This window comes from Heliangelus exortis, chromosome 7 (assembly GCF_036169615.1).
Source record: "Heliangelus exortis chromosome 7, bHelExo1.hap1, whole genome shotgun sequence".
NCBI classification, from domain to species: Eukaryota; Metazoa; Chordata; class Aves; order Apodiformes; family Trochilidae; genus Heliangelus; species Heliangelus exortis.
Genome location: NC_092428.1, coordinates 15,456,080 through 15,474,706, shown reverse-complemented (window position 1 = coordinate 15,474,706; position 18,627 = coordinate 15,456,080). Strand labels below are relative to the sequence as shown.

The window sequence follows — 18,627 nt, the reverse complement described above, 5'->3', positions numbered from 1 at the left end:
TGCTCTGGTCTAGAAAGGAACTACGTGTCCCTTGCTGCTTCCCAGTGTGTCTGGCACAGCTACACGTGGGTTTAATGGAAGGAATTAACCTCTGCAGACATCTGCATGGGTCAGAGGCACGTTTTCTTTCTGCCCTGTTGTGGTTTTGATGGGAAGCTGGGGAAAGTCCAGGAAGAAATGCTGGTGCTTGGCTAGCAAGGACAGGCTGTAGCCAGCTGGGGCTGTGCAGCCAGCACAGGTGAGAATGGGTCGTTGTCACCATGCCCTCTGGCCTCAGCTCAGCCCAGTTCCCCTTGCCTCTTGCTTTGTATTTCCCTTTATTTATCTCTCCTGCCCCTAACCCTTGCATTGCTCAAGCCTCGAGGCTCCTGAATGGGCACTGGGATGGGAAGGGGACACTGGGCACCCCTCTGACATCCCCTGCTTAGGTCTCACGCTGTTTTACAAAGCAGCAATTAATTTAAACGTTATTTGTGTTGCAAAAGCCACGCTAACGGCTACTTTTGCAGAGGGATAAATTGAGGTGTGTGCCTCTTAATTTTTGCCCCGGGTCCATCCTCATTCCCTCTCACACTGGCCTAGCCCTGTGGGTTTTTCCCCGTGCGCAGCTGCGGGGTACCCAGCCGACCTCCCCGACCCTGCCGCTTTCCCAGCAGGAAGCCTCCTAACAAAACCCTGATTCACTCAGCAATCCCAGGGCCACTTGTGATGCCGAGAGCTGCCTGCGAGGGAGCTGACGGCTCTCCATTGCCTGCAACCGATGGGGGCATCTCCCATGCTGCTCGGTGCAAAGAAAACCCCATTTTTGCACCCTTTCCCCAGCTGGCGGGTGTCGAGCACCCTGAATTCACACCTTGAAGCCAGATGCTGCCCGGCCAGCGAGGCAGTCGTGCTCGGCAAACCTCCCTCCCCAGCCACCCAGGGCTCCGGCGAGGCTGCTCCCCGCTGGCCGGCCCCTGCTCCTCAATGCCGCCTCTGTTCTCTTCCTCTTGGGTCAAAAACACGGCTTTTGTCAGCTCGCTCGTTGCAGCCCTGGCGTGTCCCCCCCCCCACCCCCTCTGCCTGCTCTCCTCCAGCAGAAACTCTGCCCAGCTGTGGCCAGCTGCTGTGTTTTACTTACTTTTGCTTTTGGTTGACAGCTCTGGCTTGGGAGAGGCAATGTGGGGCTGCTGGCCAAGCCCAGGGGGCAGCAGGAACCCCTCGGGTCTCCCCAGCAAGTTGTAGGCAGAGAGACAACCCTCCACCAAAATGCCTGGCTTCTCCCTTGGGTGGCTGCCGTCACCCCAAATGCACGGGGAGCAAAAGAATGCGCTGGAAATCAGGCTAAAAATAGGCATTTTAATTCACTAAATGTGAATGGGAGGGGATGGTTCAGCTCCAGGCTGAACAAACTCCCCACGCCTCTACCAGGTGCTGTTGGGAAGTATCTCTGGGGCCCCCTCACCTCCTCTGGGATGGGGGCCACACATGAACACCCAGGAGATAGGAGATGCTTTGGACTTGGTGCTGTTCTATTTTTGTTTTTAATTAAATACGTCCAACCATCTTCCAGCAGAGACCCAGGGATGGGTGCAGCCCCAGCACCAGCCACACTCTTCTGGGGCTCTGGTGGGGTTTTGGCCTGTTGGATCTTTCCTAGGATCCTGTGTCAGAGCTTGTGGTGCTCTCCAGATGAAATCTGACTTCTGCCACCTCAGCTCTGTGTGCTTCTCAGTTTCTTTGCAGTACTTGGTTGTGCTGCTTGGATTTTTGGGCTTTGCCTCCCCCTACCTCCCCCTCTTTTTAATGTAATTAATAAATAAGTTCACCTGGTGATCCTGGTATGCAAATACGTGGGAAAAAGGGGAAAAAACAACCCGCAAACCAAACTTTGAAGAGCACCAAACCACAAAATCACCTCATTTCATTGCAGCCCAAGTGTCATCTGGGGCTCTATGGGCAAGTCCTGCCCTCGCATTGCCTCTGGGGCAGTTTCCAGTCTGTGCTGGTGTATGAAGGCACTAAACCAGTAAAGCCTCTGGGGTCTGGGTCCTTGCAGGCACCACAGGAGTCTTGTCCTTGCCTTGTTCTAGCTGGGGTGGAGCGGCAACTTGGAGGTGCTTGGTTGTTGCCCTTTGCTTGCCCTCACCCGCCTCTTCCTTGGTGCTGGGGAGGTGGTCCTAGTGCCAAACCCACCTCCCCTCAGCATTGTGATTTCCCCTTTCCCAGAGAAACTGTGTAATCCATGCTCTGTGGGACCCAGGGACCAGCTCTGCCAGGGTGGTCCCACTCCTGGGGCTGCCGATTTCCACCTGGCAGCAACAAGGAGCATCTCCAGGAGCAGGGACCTCCCTGGTTCTCCTCTGGGGCTGGCTGGGAGCACAGCCACAGCCCCTCATTGCCCCCTGCTGCTGTCCCCCCCCCACTGTTATGTGACCCAGGAGGGCTGTGCCTCCTCCAGCAGACTGAAGGAGCGATTAGCCAAGGCAGCCGGGCTACTGGCCAGCTTGTAGCCGAAGAGCCGCATGGCCGGGGCGCAGGCGTCCTGCACCACCTGTGCCAGCTTGAAGGGGATGCTGAACCTCCACTTCTCGAACTGCTCGGAGGAGTTTTTCCGGGTGGAATAGACGCCGCTGCTGTCGCGGGGCGCCTGGGTGTTTTTGCCAATCCACTCCTCCACCTGGGGGGTGAGGGGGAGCCCGGCAAAGCGATACATCTCCTCTGCCTTCTGCAAGGGCGCCCGCGCCACGTCCTCATAGCGTACCAGCATGTAACGGCCCCGCAGCCAGCCCGGCCGCCGCAGCCCCAGCTCTGCTGACAGACGGATGCTCTCACAGTTCCCCCGCAGCCTCTGCACCTCCTCCTCATGGAGAGGAGCCTCCCCTTCAGACGCCCACTTCTTCCAGGTCTCGTACTTGCCGGAGAAGGCCACCATGCGGGAGGCCAGGACAGCCCGGGGGTCCCGTACCAGCTGGATGATGCGCATGTCCAGCCGAGGGTCCTCCACCAGCGGCTGCAGGAATTCCAGCTGCCGGATTCTCACAGTCTTCAGGGCCACGTGCTGCTTGTGCCGGCACGCTTCAGCAGCCAGGGTGATGTTGAGGGGGCCGCAGCGGCGGTTCTTGCAGTGGTACTTCTCAAAGACCTTCTTGGCGCTGGGGGTGCAGACAGGCTCCTCGCAGAGCGAGCGGCTGGAGCCTCGCCGAAACATGAAGGGTGTCAAGTGGCCCTCAGGGGCTGGTGAGATGAAGCTCTCCAAGATGTAGAGGTCGCAGAGAAGCAGCTGCTTGAGGACATCCCTGTAAACCAGGGCTGAGCCTACCGCGTTGGATCCCCCTGGCTCAAAGGTCACCGTCCTCTCAATGTGCCAGAGGGGCTCAAAGAGGTAGAAGATGCTGCCTTGCTGGTTGAAGAACTCGCCCACAAAAGAGGAGCCAGTGCGGGTGGTGGCCATCAGCAGGACATGTCGCCGTGGCCCAGGGTCCCCCTCACCAACCAGCTGCAGGGTGACATTGTGCAAGTGGGACCTCAAGTGGGAGAAGGCGGCATCCAGCTCTCGTAGTGAGGCCAGCGAGCCGTTCTCAGCCGGTGCCGGGCTGGCCTCTGTGCCATTGGCCTCTGCCAGTGCCTGTGGGGCTTGCTTCAGCTTGTCTGACACCCTGCAGGGAGATACAACCTAGCCTGGAGAGGAGCACGACCACCCCCATGTCCCAGCAAGGGATTCCAGGGGGCCTCCTGCTTCACAGGAGCTGAGTATGTAGGGGACATAATGCATTAAAAGCATGGGTGGCTTAGGTGCCCCCTGCTTACCTGGAGATGAAGTTGTTCTCCTTCTCAATGATGACGAGGCCAATGACAAAGACCAGCAGGATGGCGTACTTGCTCCTCATCTTCAGGCAGTGCAGCAGCTCCCGGAGATCCTGGGGCAAAGCGCGTCGGATCTCCATTGGGAGGGGGAAGCACATGTCCCTCCCACCTGCCAGGGGGTGTCCTGGGCTAGCTGCCTGACATCCTCTGCCCCATCAGTCCTGCCTGTGGGGAGAAGGAGGGTCAGTGCTGTGCTGGGGAGCAGGCAGGGGTCAAGGCTGACCCTTCCCACAAGGGATGACAAACAAAGTCTTGACAAGAGTGGCAAAGAGAGAAGGGCTCCTCTCTACTGCTCCTATCCGACCCTCGAGGAGAAGTCCCTGTTGGCTGCGTGCCCCTTTCCCAAAATACATCTATTCAACAGGACATCGTGGCATTGTGGCTCCCAGACTCTGGAAGGAGGAGGGTGTCAGCTTCTGCCACGGGGCTTCTGCCTTCCTGTGGCAGTGGCTGCTGCTCAGCCATGAAAATGAAACCCAGAGGGTCTCCAGAAACGATGTCAGGCTGGAAAATGCTGCTGCTGCTGCTGCCGCCACTGCCAGTCCTGCTTGGGGCTCAAAATGCTCCTGGGGCTTTTTCTAAAAAGAAACCAATCAAAGTAATGGTGTGTCCACTCAGCACAGGGTGCAAAACCCGCTGTCAGACTGAGCATCCCCCTGCCAGTGAACCCTCTCCTCTGCAGCCCTCCTCTTCTTCTTCCTCCTAGAACTGGCAAAATCAAGGTGGTGGCAGGACCATCTCTGAGTTGCACTCAGGTCCCAGCTGGGACATGATGAAGGTCTGGGGCCAAAGCTGCTATTCAGGACTCCAGGGCAGGTCCCCAGCATGTGTCATACATGTGCAAATCTACCTGCCTCGGGCTTCAGGGCTATCTCATTTGCATACCTGGCAGCATGAGTGATGCCATTCACTTGTCCCAGTTTCCCAGCCAGACTTTCCATGACTCAGGAAAATTTATTTAGCTTTGTTTTGGCTCCTGCCAGTATGACCTGCCCCGCCCTTGATTTAGGGGTTATTGGGGGAGGGGGCGAGGGCAGCAGAGCCTGATTCTTCAGGGCACCCTTGGGTTTGGCAGTGGGCAGATGCTTATCTGAGTGGTGGTCTGGGCAGCCCCCAGCAGGGTGTGGAGTGGGGAAGCCCTGCCAGGCATTGCATCACACCCAAACTTCCTCAGTACTGTCTGGTGCCAAAATGTGCATTTTTTTGGTAATACTCGCTGTATGCCTCTCCCACTGGAAAGAGGGGGGACAGCCTCAGGAAAGCAGTCAGAGGAAGCAGGATGCAATCCCTTGGCCAGGGCAGCATCCCAGCTGGCCCAGTCTCTAGGAGGACCAGGACCACTCTGCTCCTGGAACTTGGCTTTGAGCCACCTCCTTCCCAGCAAAAGTTGCTAAAAAGAGACACCTACCCCCATGTTCCCAGGAAACTGGAGCTTCAGTGGTATGCAGAGAACTTGGAGAGCCCTGGAGGCTCCCAACTCCCCTTGGTCCCCCCCTTTCCCTGGCAGTGAGTGGCATCAACATCCCCGGGGCACATGTACATGTTTGTGTTTAACAGCTCTGTTGGTTTAGTTTGTCAGCACGCCAGTCCTCAGGGACAGGCCAGCAGCTGGGCAGGTGCCTTCTGCAGCTCCTCCCCTTCAAGTCTCCCCCTCCTTGGTCCTGCTCTGTGCCCTTGTGATGACAGGACTTGTCGGAGTATTTGAGCAACCAAGAGAAGAAATAAAATATACAAAGCCCTCAGCCATGTCTCCCAGCAGATCTGTCATCTGTTTACTTCCCTTAAACCCTGACAGCTGCAAAGGACTTTTGGGATGGTGGCATCCCAAGGAGCAGTGGTGGCTATTGCCTGTGTCCCTGCCCTCATCCCCCCTTGCTGCCTGGAGCACCCATGCCAGGGGGATGGAATGCAGCTGCTTGATTGGACAAAGACCCTGAGTGAAGCTAGCTTAGGATTCTCCCCCCTCTAATGTCCCCAGACCACAAACAATGTACAGACTAGGAATTATTCACAGGGATGACACAGAGAAACCCTGATTCACAGGCCCAGGGCAGACATAATTCATTAAATAAACAGCTAGCTGCAAATGGGTCCTGCCCGGGACCCATGGGGCAGCGGGAGGTGTGGGGATCGTTGGAGGGCTGAGCCGTGGGGCTGGGGAACATGCGGATGACCCAGTGAGGGTGGTGGGGGCTGCTCAGCATCCTGAAGCTCTTCCCCACTGGGGCCAGCACGGCAGAGCCTGGCCAGGGCAGGCAGCAAGCCACAAGCCTGCCTTTGTGAGCCGGGAACAGAGCTGCTCTGTGTGCCCCGGGGGCTTCCCGCCGGGATGGGGGGTGCAGGGATGGCTCCCTGCTGCTGCCAGGAGAGCCCAAGGGATGCTGCCACCAGCGCCTGCTCCCAGGGGATGTGTACCTGCAAGTGTGAGCAGACAGACATCATCTCCAGCAGCATCTGGTCATCTCTCTTCCCTTACTTTGCACATCTCGAAGCAAGGTGGAAAAATTTCCATGAGCACTAAATTTGAGACACCCCAGGAGGTGGCAGGCATGGCTCCAGGGGACTCCCCTGGAGCTGCTCCCTGCCTTTTCCCATCCTACACTGAGCAAGGACAGAGACAATTCCCACTGTCGAGATGATAAAAGGCTTTGAGGATTTCCCAGCTGAGCCAAAGCAAGCAAAGGGGATTTTTCCTTTGAGTGGTGACAGGGGTTTTGTTCCCCTGCAAAGCTGCTCCCACGGATATCACCCACTACTAGCAAGTTAACTCTGACACGGCAATAAGGAAGGACAGAAGGAAGAACTGGGAGATGCCAGATGAGGAAGAAAGGGATGCTCTCACCACCCTTCTGTGGGGCATTTCACCTGCCCTAGGAGAGAGAGGTGGAAGTTTTTGGCCTCCACAGGCAGAAAGCTGGGGGAGGGAGGGTCTTTCACAAAGCCTTGGGGCTCTCATCTCCCTCCTCCAGCTGTCTCAAACACCTATTGGGTGGGATCCAGGAAAGGAAAGATGCCTGCGGGCTGTCGGGGGAAGCCAGCTGGAGGTGCAACTGGATGAAATCACATTTTCCTCCAGTGACTCAACAGGCAACAACTGAGCTCCTGGTTGAGGAACGGTGGTGAAACACCTACTTGCAAGCTCCGTCCCTCCCTGCCCATAGTGCCTCTGTCCATTCAGCCCCCCTGTCTGCCCCCACACATCCCTGCCCATGGGGACCTGCAGCTCAGCTTGTTGTCCCCAGAGTAATTTCCTCCACAATTCTTTGCTTCATCAGATCAAGAGCAGCAGAGCAAGCCAGCAAAACACAGAGGCACAACAACAAAGAAATGAGGTCCAGGACCTTATCTGCTTTTCCTGCTGCTCTTTGTCTGCAACCTGGAAAAAAAAAACAAAAAACAAAACCCAAACAACAATCCAACACACCCACCCTGAGCCCTGAGCTCCTTCTGTATTTACTCTATCCACTATTTCCGCTCCTGACTTCCTCCTGAGGCTAGCCTTGGGAAACAAGCACTAATACTTCCCTCTTTCATCTCCTAGCAATTTCCATTCTGCCTCTGGCTCTTCTCCAAAGCATGGCACAAGCAAGGTACCGCTTCAGTTTGCCCCTCTGGAGCAGCTAAAGAGGCTTCCCAGGCAGGTATTTTTTTGCTTAAAACATGTGTATTCAAGCTAAAAAAAGGAGGGGGAGGGGCAGGGGAGAAGTCACCTCCTACAGTGTTTATGAAGTTGCCTAGAATAGCCTCAAGCTTCATCAAATTTAAGCTTGGAAACTGCCCGTCAGAGGAGAAATTTGGGAATACAAAGTTCTGTTGGACTGCTCAAGTTAAGGCAAAAGCAAAGTTTGTGTCTCCTCCTCTCCTTCCCTTACCAGCTTTGCCCCTTGGTCCTTCAACCTGCCTTGGCTTGGTCCTCTGCTCTCCTCTTAACTGGGCAAAGCCAGCTTAGGGACATGAAGCCTGCAGGTGAGGTTAAAGATGAGAGGTTGTGCTTAGCAGTAGTAGCATTGCTTAAATTACTTGTTTTTCATTGTATGTGCTCTCAGACTCCAGGTGCACCAGGTCATCTTCTGTCCAATTATTTATTATCCCCCCGAGGCAGCACACTGAGATCTGCCATGACCCAGATGAGCCGTACCTGCTCCTCCTGTCCTTTTTGGACAGAAGGAATTTAGAGGACCCATGACAGGTCCAGCCCAGGCTTTGTGGCCAGGACAGACAGGGCTCTGCTCTCCCTCACCTTGGGTATTGTCCAAAGAGATGTGTTTTCTCCTAATCCAGGAGAGAAGAGAGTTACTGCCACTGCTGCCTGAACCCTTGGTGAAAATGATGGGATTTCACTGGGGTCCAGCTGAGCTCGTGAGCGAACCTATGACCTTGCAACCAACTTGCTGGCAGCCGCGGATGCTGGTGGGGTGGGTTTTGCAGCACCACCCACAGCAAATGTGCGTGACCAAACCTGCCGGGCAGCGCGGGGATCTGGAGAGCAGACCACCAAGACCGGCGGGAGGACCGCCCGGCTCCGTTTGCTCGGTGCCGGCGGCACAATGCCGGCTGCTGTGCGTGCCATCGCCCTCCGGGAACCGCAAATGCCCGTCCCTGCTTCAATGAGCCCTTTCTCTGGGGCGCCGAGACCCTGGTCCCTCCCACCACCCCCAGCTCCTTCTCCACGCTAGTCTGGAAGTTCCTCCCCAAAAGCCACCCCAAAGAACCAGGGATACCACTCGCTCTGTGCCGTTCTCCTCTACCCTTTCACCCTGAGACTGGTGTCTCTATCCCTGTGGGGGCTTCCAGGAGGGACTGGTGGTGAAACGTTCACCAGGGGAATGGTGAATCCCTGGTGCCCCTGGGAACATACAAACTGTTCCGGCAGCGCAGGGAGACCGGGGGTGGGAAAACGAGTCTTACATCGAAGCAGCTCAGTAGATGTGGCAAAATAACAGAGTTAAATCCCCGTCCTTTCCTCACGTCAGCCAGGTCCCGTCTGGGCACCTGGGGATGTTACACGGCGCCGGTGCTCCAGCTCCAGCAGAAAATCCACTGGCTCCTGGATCCCGCCGAGGGCCTGGCTGCCCCAGCAGCAGCCCTGGGGCAGGAGGGGAAAGGCTGAGGACAACTTTCCACTGCTCCCTGGTGTAGGGGCTGACAAGCCGGATGATGCAACTCCGGGATGGTTGTGAGAAAGTCTGTTTTGCTCCAACTCAGACGCGCTTGGCTCCTATAGAAGCTCAGCGGTGCAAGCAGAAGATCTCGCCGCCCCCCCTCTTTTTTTTTTTTTTTTTAATTTTTTTTTTTTCCCTGGGGGCCCCGCACGGAGACAAAGGAGCAGCCGAGGCCGGAGGGAAGCACAAAGAAGCAGGGAGGCCTTGGGGCTTCGCAGCTACGGAGCCCCCCCGACCGGCCCGCGCCCCATTGCCCTGAGGGGGTGGTCGGTCTGGTGGCGTCTCCTCACATTTCCAACTTCCAGCAACTCCCCTCCGTGCCGGGAGAGAAAGGCCCGACCTCCGCCGCCATCCTCCCGCTGCCCATCGCTCCCGAATCCCGGCTGCGCTCCCGGTTCCAGCCCCGTCTTTCCCGGTCAACCTCCCCCCCCCCCCCCCCTTCGCTCCCCAAATCTGCACCTACCCGGCTGCGGGGCGAGCTCTCCTGGTCCTGCCGTGCGGGAGGAGGGAAGGCAGCGAGTCCCCTGCTTTTCTTCACGGTGCTGTCATCCTCCTCCCTCCTTCCCTCTTTCCCTCCCCTCTTCCCTCCCTCTTTTCCTTCCTTCCTTCCTCCCTCCCGGGCAAGGGGGGAGACGTCCCGGCGGGTCCCGGGGCGGAGCTGGGCAGGGTCCCCGGGACAGCCTCCCCTCTGCCTACACTCCTTCCCTCGCCGCTGCCTGCTCGCTGCCTGACCGACATACAGGATGGAAAATGGGGGACGCCCACCCCAGCCCCGGGATTGCCCGGGGAACTGGGGAAGGAGGGAATGGGAGAGGGGATGCGCAGACACCCCTGGGCTACGTTCCACCAGGTCCAAGGTGAGTCCCCAAGCGGGCACAAGATTCCTACTGTCCGGCCTCCTTCTCAAAGAGTGGTCAGGATTTTATCCTGCAAACCTCCAAGGATGGAGCCAGCACAACCTTTCCAGGCAGCCTGTTCTTGTGGGGAAAAGGTTTCTCCTTCTATGCACTCCCAGTCTCCCGTGCCCTAGCTTCAGCCCTCCCACCACCTGAGGTACCTGGCTCTATCTTCTCCACAAGGATGGTCGCAGGCATGGGAAGGCTCCTCCTCCTTATTCCTTGCCCAGACTGGCTCCAGGGTCAGTCCAAAGTACCAAACTCTGTTCAGGAGCTGTGGGTGGGTCTGTACACTGTGATAGTTGTACACTGTGGTGTGCCATGCCAGTGAGGACCCACCCATGTGCCAGGGGAGGATGAGGAGTCAGAGCATTTTGCTGGGAGAGGACCAGGAGCTTTGGGGACACCTGCTGTAACTGTCCCCATAGGGACAGGATTAGGGTATGGAGCATTTAAATCACATAGAAACTGCTACCCTGGCTCATGTGCAGAAATTCACACAGCTCCCTCAGAGCTCTGTAACATTAGATGTTAAGGAGCTGAAAGACATCTGGCTCTGCAGGCAGAGGCAGATCCAAAAAAATAGTCCCCATAAAAAGTTTCAGCCCTCGGTTTGCATTCCTGGCATATTTTTTTCACTACGCATGTGGCATGGGCAAAAAAAAGGCAGGTTTTCTTGGCCTTCGTGTGCAATGACCTGCACAGCTCATTAACAGCTTCCTATTGGCAAAGGTGACATGTCTGGGTCTACATGCAAAATGCCAGCATGTGGAAAGCTATACATGTATGTATTAATACATAGGTATTGATAAGTATTAATGCTGGGATGTTGTGGATATGCTCAGAGTGGCTTAGAGGCAAGTGAGGCTAGTGGCCCAGTTTGTATGCAAACATCAGTACAGGAACGGCTGGGGGTGATGTTTATAGTGTAGCCTACATCCATCCATCCATCCATCCGTTCACCCATCTACTTTTTCTGGTTGTAGCTGGCATCCTGCATGTGGTCACTGTGTGATCTGGGCTGCAAATGGGAGTGGTAACTCCAGTAACACCCCTGCTGTGGCTCTGACTCCCAGATGGAGACTGGGAGAAGGGCAATGTCTGGCAAACTCTGTCTAAATGAGGCAAAACCTAGGGCTTGCTGGGTGAGGCCTGTGTAGGCTGTCAGGTTAATCATGTCAAAAAGAGTGGATAAGTCTGGCTGGCTGCATACCTCAGGAGTTTTGTGGGGTTTCAAAACATTTCTAAGTGCCATGCCCATTATTTCAATTGAAACAGGGAATTCTGCCTTGGATTTTGTGGACAGTGGATATCTTGGTGCAAACTGGAGATTTAGATTGGATATCAGGAAAAATTTCTTTACTGGAAGAGTGGTCAGGCATTGGAACAGGCTGACCAGGGCAGTGGTGGAGTCATCACCCCTGTAGCTACTAAAAAATACATAGAAATGGCACTTTGGGACATGGTTTAGTTGGCATGATGGTGTTGGGTTGATGGTGGGACTTGGTGATCTTAGAGGTCTTTTCAAACCAGAAAGATTCTATGATTCCATGATTCTAAATACATCCCTCATATGTTAATAGTTTTGAGATGAGGGCAGAACGAGGCCAGTGGGGAGGGGCACAGCCATACCAGCTGTGTGTTGCTGCCTTTGTAGGATGCTTTTGCAGTATTACTGGGGGATGTAGCGGGGTGGGGGATGGCAGGACCAGAGGAGGGGCCCTTCCACAGGAGTGTGGGGTACAGTGGGGGCTGAAGTCCAGAGCCTCAGTGTGTACTCCCTGTCTCCTCTGCACAGACAAGGAGCAAGACAGATGGAGATCGCCTTTCCGCTCCATCAATAAGTAAAGCTGCCACAGGGAGGAACAAAAGTACCTTCTCCTGCCTGCAAACTGCCGAGAGAGGAGGCGGGAGAGGCAGAGTTATGTTTCCTCCTCCCTTAACTAGCTGTGGGATCACATTCCCTTCATCACCCACTCCTCTTCCCAGAGAATAGCAGCAACTCCCCTCCTCACTCCCTGTGTTGCACATGCGTGTGCACACACACCCTGATGGCAGGGTCTCCAGAATGACATCAGGAGCAAGGCAAGGGGGATGTGTCACTATAGCAACAAGGCAGCTCTGGGTTTTCAGGAAATAAAGGCATCTGACACTCATTTTCCACCATCAGTCCAGGCTGATGACCTGGCGGTGACCAGGTTGAACTCTGATTTAAAAAAGCCTTCACTGATCTTTGCTTTGTTAGAGCAGGGGTAGTGTCTCCCTAGAAATCTGCCTGCAGTTTAGGTGCTGTCAAATTCTGTACCAAAGTCCCTTCATACACTGTCCACTGGCATCTGGCAGCAGGACATCATGACAGGGCACCTGGAAGTGGCCTGGAAGCTGCAGTGCAAAGGACACCCAGTTCTTCCCTGATCTGCGGCTGCACCCGGATGCATTTCATGATTTTACTTTCTAGGAAGTTGTGATGTGGCTTGGAAATGAGACAAATAGAAAGGATGCCTGTTGTCCAAGCTTATGAGATGGAGAAGGCTTCATCAAGGCTGAATCTGCAGAGACTCATTTTGGACTGATTTCTTGCTCCCCAGAAAGCTGTAAACCTGTTGGCAGCCTCTCTTTTGCTTTTTGTGGCTACGTGCCTGCACTGTGATGGGCTGGTTTTTGGAATGTCCCTTGGAGAGGTGATGGTGCATGGCAGGGGGATGACCTGCCAGCTGCAAGAAGAGTCTCCAACACCCCGCTTTTCTCTTGTGTGAGGGAATTTGGCAAACACATCCAGGGAAACAATGGACTTTGGTGCCATGATTTCAGGAGATGGAACTCCAAATGGCAGAATTTTTCTGCTGGGGAAGCTGCTCCCTGCTGGTGCTGGGCTGGGCTGAGGACCTTCTCTGGCCACATGAGCTGGATTAGGGAACCAGGACCCACGTCAGAAGAAGGTCTCTGCCTTCTCTAGTTCCTCCAGCAAAAGGGATGGGAAAATGTAAAGCCCTATGGATTCTCCTGCTGAACTCTCATGCAGCACAGGTCCTCATACAGAGCATGCACTGGCCAGCCCAGATCTGCCTCTAAAGAGAGAGAAGTTTTGTCCCAGGGCTGGGTGTATCACCCCAGGGCTGGGTGTATCACCCCAGAGCTGGGAACAAGGGGCACAGCCTTCCCAAAGCACCAAGGCTACCTGTGACCCAAAGCAAAAGCAGGCAATGCCTCACTCCAGCCAAAGAAAAGCCCAGTTTTCCAGGAGAATGCACTGTGCCTACCCATCACCTATACCTGACCTTCTCAGGAAAAGCTCTGCCAGGAGCCCTGAGCACAGCTCTCATGACACACGGGCCGAGGGTTGAGACCAAGAAGGCACCAGTGTGGAACCCCTTCCTGCAGAAACTTCACAAGGGCGTTTGCACCCCCCCTCCCTCCCCGCCTTCCTTTCTCCCCCCCCCTACCGGAAGGCAGAACTCTGGGTCAAAAAAAATTCCAGCTCTTTTTATTTTTTTAAATGGTCCTTCAATAATTGAACCTCATCCCGCCCGTGGGGAAACCTCTCCCCCTGCGCCTATAAACAGGATGCTTCACCTGACACCTTCCGTGCCAAAGACCATTAAAGAAACAATAAAAAGCTCCGAACTTGGAAGCTCTGACATCGCCGCCTTTGGGATAACGGGGACCACGGGCTCGCGGCGGGCCCCCAGCGCTCCCTGGCGGCGTCGGAACGCAACTCCCCCCCCCCCACATCTTCCGCAAACTGGTTCCCAGTCTGCCAGCCGCAGCCCTTACTGGGAGCGAGGGAAGCCTCAGCCCCGGCTTTGCGTTGGCGGTGGGCTCTGTGTGTGCGTGTTCTGTCCCAGGTGCTGCTTCCTGGCCTGGGGGGGGGGGGGGGGGGGGACGACGTGAGCGAGCCCAGCCACCGCAGCTGCTTTTTCAGTTCCCCCCCCCCTTCCCCCACCTCTCTGTTTTTTGGATGAAGCAAAAACCTTCCCTCCACCTCAGCCCTCGCCCCCTCTTTGGCATTTCTGCTTTTCTCACAGTTTTAATGCCTCTCTGCACTGTCAGAGCCCTCCTGGGGGATGCTTCGGGCCCGACCTCAGGAGGTGCAGCTCTAGGATGGCAGCTTCCACATGGAAGGTGCTGCCTGCAGGGTTATCAAAGAAGATAAAGCAGCCACCAAGTAGAAGAGGACAGCAAACCCAAATAGCAGCCCTGCTGCCAGGACCCAGGGGCTGGGGAAGATGAGAGCCAGCAAACAGCACGGAAAGGGTTATTCCTAAAGCCAGAGTGATTGCTGGAGGTAAGGCCTGGCTCACTAACAACATCTGGCATGAGTGTTAAATTGACCAATTATTTGCTGCAGGAGCAGGAGGTTGAGATCTCTGTGATAGAAACAGCAGCACCAAGGTTGTCATCTGGCAGGATGGGGCTCTCCCATGGTCATGAGGCTGGGTGACCAGAGGAAGGAGTTGCTGCAGCTCACAGTGAACTGATACTTGGCCAGTTTCTGTCTGTGGTGACAGCTGCTGCCTCATGGTTGCTTTTGTATCTGTCCTCTGTAGGCAAACTGCCTTGTGCAGCCCTAGCAAATGCCATCCTTTAAGGTCCCCGGAGAGATTTTCAGCTGATCTTCCCTCCCAGCAGATACCCTTTAAGCAAACAGACACAGTCAGGGTGGGAGCTTGGTGGGAAATGGTGTTCACAGCGTTTGACTGACCTCCACACATCCTTCCCCCACTGCCTCCTTCAACACGTGTGAGACCTTAGGAAGATCCCACTCTGCCTTTTCTGTTCCTTTTTTCAATTCTGCTCCTCTAAAACTGCTGAGGGTGAAATAGAGAAGTGAGCTTGTTAATCATTGCAAACACTTTCCAAGCCTGCAATGCAAAGGTTCATTTTGGTATGATGAGGCCAGTCAAGCAAAGGGGTTGCCTCATGAGAAGAGGGGCTGGTAAATCTTAAAAGAATGACACTGGTAGAAAATGTCTCTGATGTCCCAACCTCAGGGACAGACAACAAGCAAGGCTAGGCTGCTGCTCTCCCAGGTGAGCAGGAGGCTTTGTGCTTTCTGCTTTCTGGTTTGGCACAGAGGAAAAAAAGGGGAGTGAAGACTGAGGGGGGATCATGTGCAGACTGAAAGTGTGTTTGTACCAGTACCATTGGCTTCCAAGCTGCACTGCAGTGAAAAAATGCCATCAGGTTCCTGTCAGCATCCTCAGCTGGGCAAAATTCTGGTCTCCCTGCTCTCTACAAACATGGAAAACACCCTGTCTGAGCACCTCACTCTCCCAACACACCATTCAAGGCTGGGAACTCCATTTAGGAACAACCAAAAAAAGTTCCTGTTTTCTGATGCTCTTGGCTGGGAGACTGACACAGTTTGATACTGGGCACTTCTGTCTGATCAGCCTTCATACGAGGAGAGGCCCTCTGCAAAAAGAAGCTGATTGTGCTGAAGGACATCAATTACACACCCTGAGCCTTAGCAGAAGAAATATCTAGAAAATTATGGCTTGTCCCATTTTCTTGCCTCTGAAAGAAGGAAGTGAGAGTACTCAGTACTGAGAAAACCCCAGGGGTGACTCAGGTTTTTTGGTGCTCAGCACCCAGAATGTGCTGATCTATTCAGCTGTATTGCCCCCTGGGTTTTGCGTGGGAGGGTTTCACAGCAGAACAAAGTTTTTGCAATGTGATTTGGAAGGTGGCACCAAGGTTTCTTCACATTCTTCTGAAGCCTGTGATATACAACAAGATTTAGCTTTGGTGTGTGGTGGGTCAGCTGCTAACTCCTTTACACAAGTCCCCTTGGTGGTGAAATATGGGGACACGCACAAGACCAAAGTGTGTGCCAGGGATGTTCTCTGCTGCAGGGTGTCCTCCCCTGCTCCTCACTGAGAACATAATGAGATGGTCTTAAGTGCATGAAACAAAATTCTGCCTGCAGTGACTTATTAATCTTAGACAAAGCCTTGGTCTTGAGACACTTGTGGGCTGGTGTGTTTTTATTGAAATGTTCCCAAATGTTGATGAAACCTTTAAGAAACCTTAGGCTGGAAGAGAGTCCTCGAGCTGAGTGCCTGATTGACAAGGTTTATTGATGCAGCTTATATCCTCCCCTGGGTTTGCTATTATACCCCATCTCTTCAGTTACCCTGCAATTCCTTGACTTGCTTGAATCCACTAAAGACAAGGGAAGATAAGAGACTATCCTGTGCTCTCTTTCTATGCCTGGCATATCTTTCCCCTCCCTTCCTTTGTGTCACTTGCAGCAACATGAGCCAAAAAGTTTGTCTTTTCTCATTTTTCTTTTGCAGGGTGAATTTCTAGTTGCATTAGGGGCTGATCTCAGGGTCACTCTGTCCTTAGACAGGGAGGTGGCAGGACTGTGTGGCCAGGGTGCAAGAGATAGCAGGGCAGTGTCTTCCAGCATCAGCTCAGGCTCACGCTTTCCATACTTTCCCTCTGAACATCACTTTGCTCACACACACACAAACCTGTGTCCTATTCAGTCCTTTCAGGTTTGACATTCCCCAACCACTGGCTGCAGGATAGGAAGTGGCTCTTGCATGTGACTGCTACCTTGAATGCAAGGGTTGGTTTTGTTTGGTTTTGTTCAAGGTTGTTTTTTTGTGTGTGGTGTTTTTGTTTTTGTTTCTTTTTGGATGCCTATGTGTTATTTCTTCCTGGAGCTCAGCCACTGCTTGCTGAAGGGCTGAAAGTCTCTTCTGACAATCAGTCCCTGGTAGTCATGCTATAGCCCTGTCAGTCTGGGTAGGTGATAACAGAATCCTTGTTACTTAATGCACAATGGGGGTACCAAGGCCTTTGAAGTCTTGCTCACAATGGAAAGGGCCTTTCCCACAAAGATGCTGAAACAAAAGCACCAGAGCAGACAGAACAGGGAACCAGTATCAGCCAGAAGCCAGAGGACTTCACTGGGATGTCCATAGGGTCAGCCAAGCCCTGTAGCTGGACCTCTGAAAGATCCAAATGCCGTCCTGGCTGCCTGCAAGGATGAGATGTTCTTCTCCACCTTGGCAGTTCTGGATGTGGTGGATCTCATTTGAAGGATGTGTTGTGGATTGATAGATGGTGTATGACACAGGGCAGAACCCTCCTGGTGTAAACCCCACAGGTCTCAGTGGGTCCACGTTGGAGATCAGCCGCTCTGTGTGGACACTTGTAGGAGGAACCACCACTACATCATGATCTTTGAGTGAAGCCAAAAGAGCAATTTCACCTGCTGGTAGGGAGGCTATCATCACACTGGCTGTTCAAAGCAAGCTAGGAAATTATTTCTGGGAACTCAGACACTTTTGCTAGAAATCAGTATAAATTCCATGTATCTTCTGAGTGCCTCAGGCAGAATCAGAAAAACCAAGTAAAAGCAAAACCTGTTTGTTTTATAAGCTTGTCTATGAAACAGGAGCAGCTCAAACCTGTTAATCCTCATTTTTACGGAAAAGCAGTTTCCAAATGTCTCAGAGTTAGTTAACTCTAATTTGCAGATCTGTTAGAAAGGATAGAGTATACCTCTGAACCTTGGCCAGCTAAAGGAGCACAGAGAGATCATCCACAGCTGAACAAAACCAATTACAACACAAGGGGAAGCAGCTGTTGGGTAAGCTTTAAAGGGCAGCTGCAGGAGGGCCTGCTGAGGGAAGCTGGAAGTGAGGAGTTTCTTTTTTTGTGGGGCAGGTTTCTTGGGTGTCCTGGTTCTCTTGTTCTTCCACAGGTGGTAGATTTGATTCAGTGTGTTAAGCCAGGAATGGCATCTGCTGTTCTTTACAGAGTGTTTTTTTGCATTTTCCTCTTTTCCATGGGTTCAGGCATGCTTTTTGTTCTGCAGCTGACTGGATCACAGTCCTATTCCTCTCTGATATCCATTATGGCAAACAAAGCTCACTAGCATGGTGAGTTTTCATCTAGCTATTTTTTTGCTGTAGCTGAGCTTGTATGGTGCTGACTTTTTCAGGCCTGTGATTTATAAGTTAAGAGTTAAAATAAGCCTCCATTGAAAAATTCTTTTTCTGGGAAGAGATGAAACACCACTCCTAGAGATGCATGTTGGGTGATAATCATGGAAACTGATTACCATGGAAAACAGGCTGCAGGCTTTGTTAGTCATAGCACTGCTCACGGAATCCATAAAACATCTTCATTGCCCTGTGTTGGCTGCTTTGAGAGGATGTTCAAGTGTTTCCCCAGTTGCTGCTGGGTAAATGGTGGGAAGAGCACAGAAGGAGAGATTGCTGGCAGGGAAAATTGCAGGCTTCCCCTGTGAAATACAAAGGGGCTGAACTGTAGTTGTCTGCCCTACTTGGGCTCCAATCCAGCTGGTATTTGTTCCTGGTGTGAAACATGTTTTTGCTCTATGAAACTGGAAGGTGAAAAAAGACTGTAGAACAGGCTTGGGAAATTTGACATGGGGTCCCTGTCAGACTTGGAGCAAGCAAGTGATGAATGCTGCAGTGGGCAAATTGCTCCCAATCATTTACATCCCAGATTTAGCTGGGACAACAGAAGAGGGAGATACAGTTTCTGACTATTTTTAGCCTTTTGTACAAGATGGCAGAGGGCAACTCTTCAGATGTTCATGACCCTTGGGTGGGCATTGTGTGCCACTGGTGACCATAATGTGATGAAAGACCTTGTGGTGGAAGCCACAGCAGTTGGACTTGTCATTTCCCCCGTTGCTTCCTTATGACTTTGATTAATCCAGACTCGTGCTGGGTTTG

The 18,627-nt window shown here is 53.4% G+C and overlaps 1 protein-coding gene across 1 annotated transcript; it reads right to left on the bottom strand.

Annotated features, from left to right (window-relative positions):
• Window positions 1-1,324: 1,324 nt before the first annotated feature.
• CHST3 (carbohydrate sulfotransferase 3) lies at window positions 1,325-9,988 on the bottom strand. Its single transcript, XM_071749016.1, has 3 exons — window positions 9,472-9,988; window positions 3,790-4,011; window positions 1,325-3,638 (listed from the first exon to the last, which is right to left on the bottom strand). Exons 2-3 carry the CDS (start codon window positions 3,942-3,944, stop codon window positions 2,408-2,410), a joined length of 1,386 nt encoding a protein of 461 aa, XP_071605117.1. The 5' UTR covers window positions 3,945-4,011; window positions 9,472-9,988; the 3' UTR covers window positions 1,325-2,407.
• Between the last annotated feature and the right edge of the window lie 8,639 nt (window positions 9,989-18,627).

What these genes read in the sequence shown, in the direction of transcription:
- CHST3 (XM_071749016.1), bottom strand. Translation starts at nt 3,944, where the DNA reads ATGTGCTTCCCCCTCCCAATGGAGATCCGACGCGCTTTGCCCCAGGAT. An exon ending in GAGAACAACTTCATCTCCAG is followed by an intron (nt 3,639 to 3,789) that starts GTAAGCAGGGGG and finishes ATCTCCCTGCAG; the next exon opens with GGTGTCAGACAAGCTGAAGC.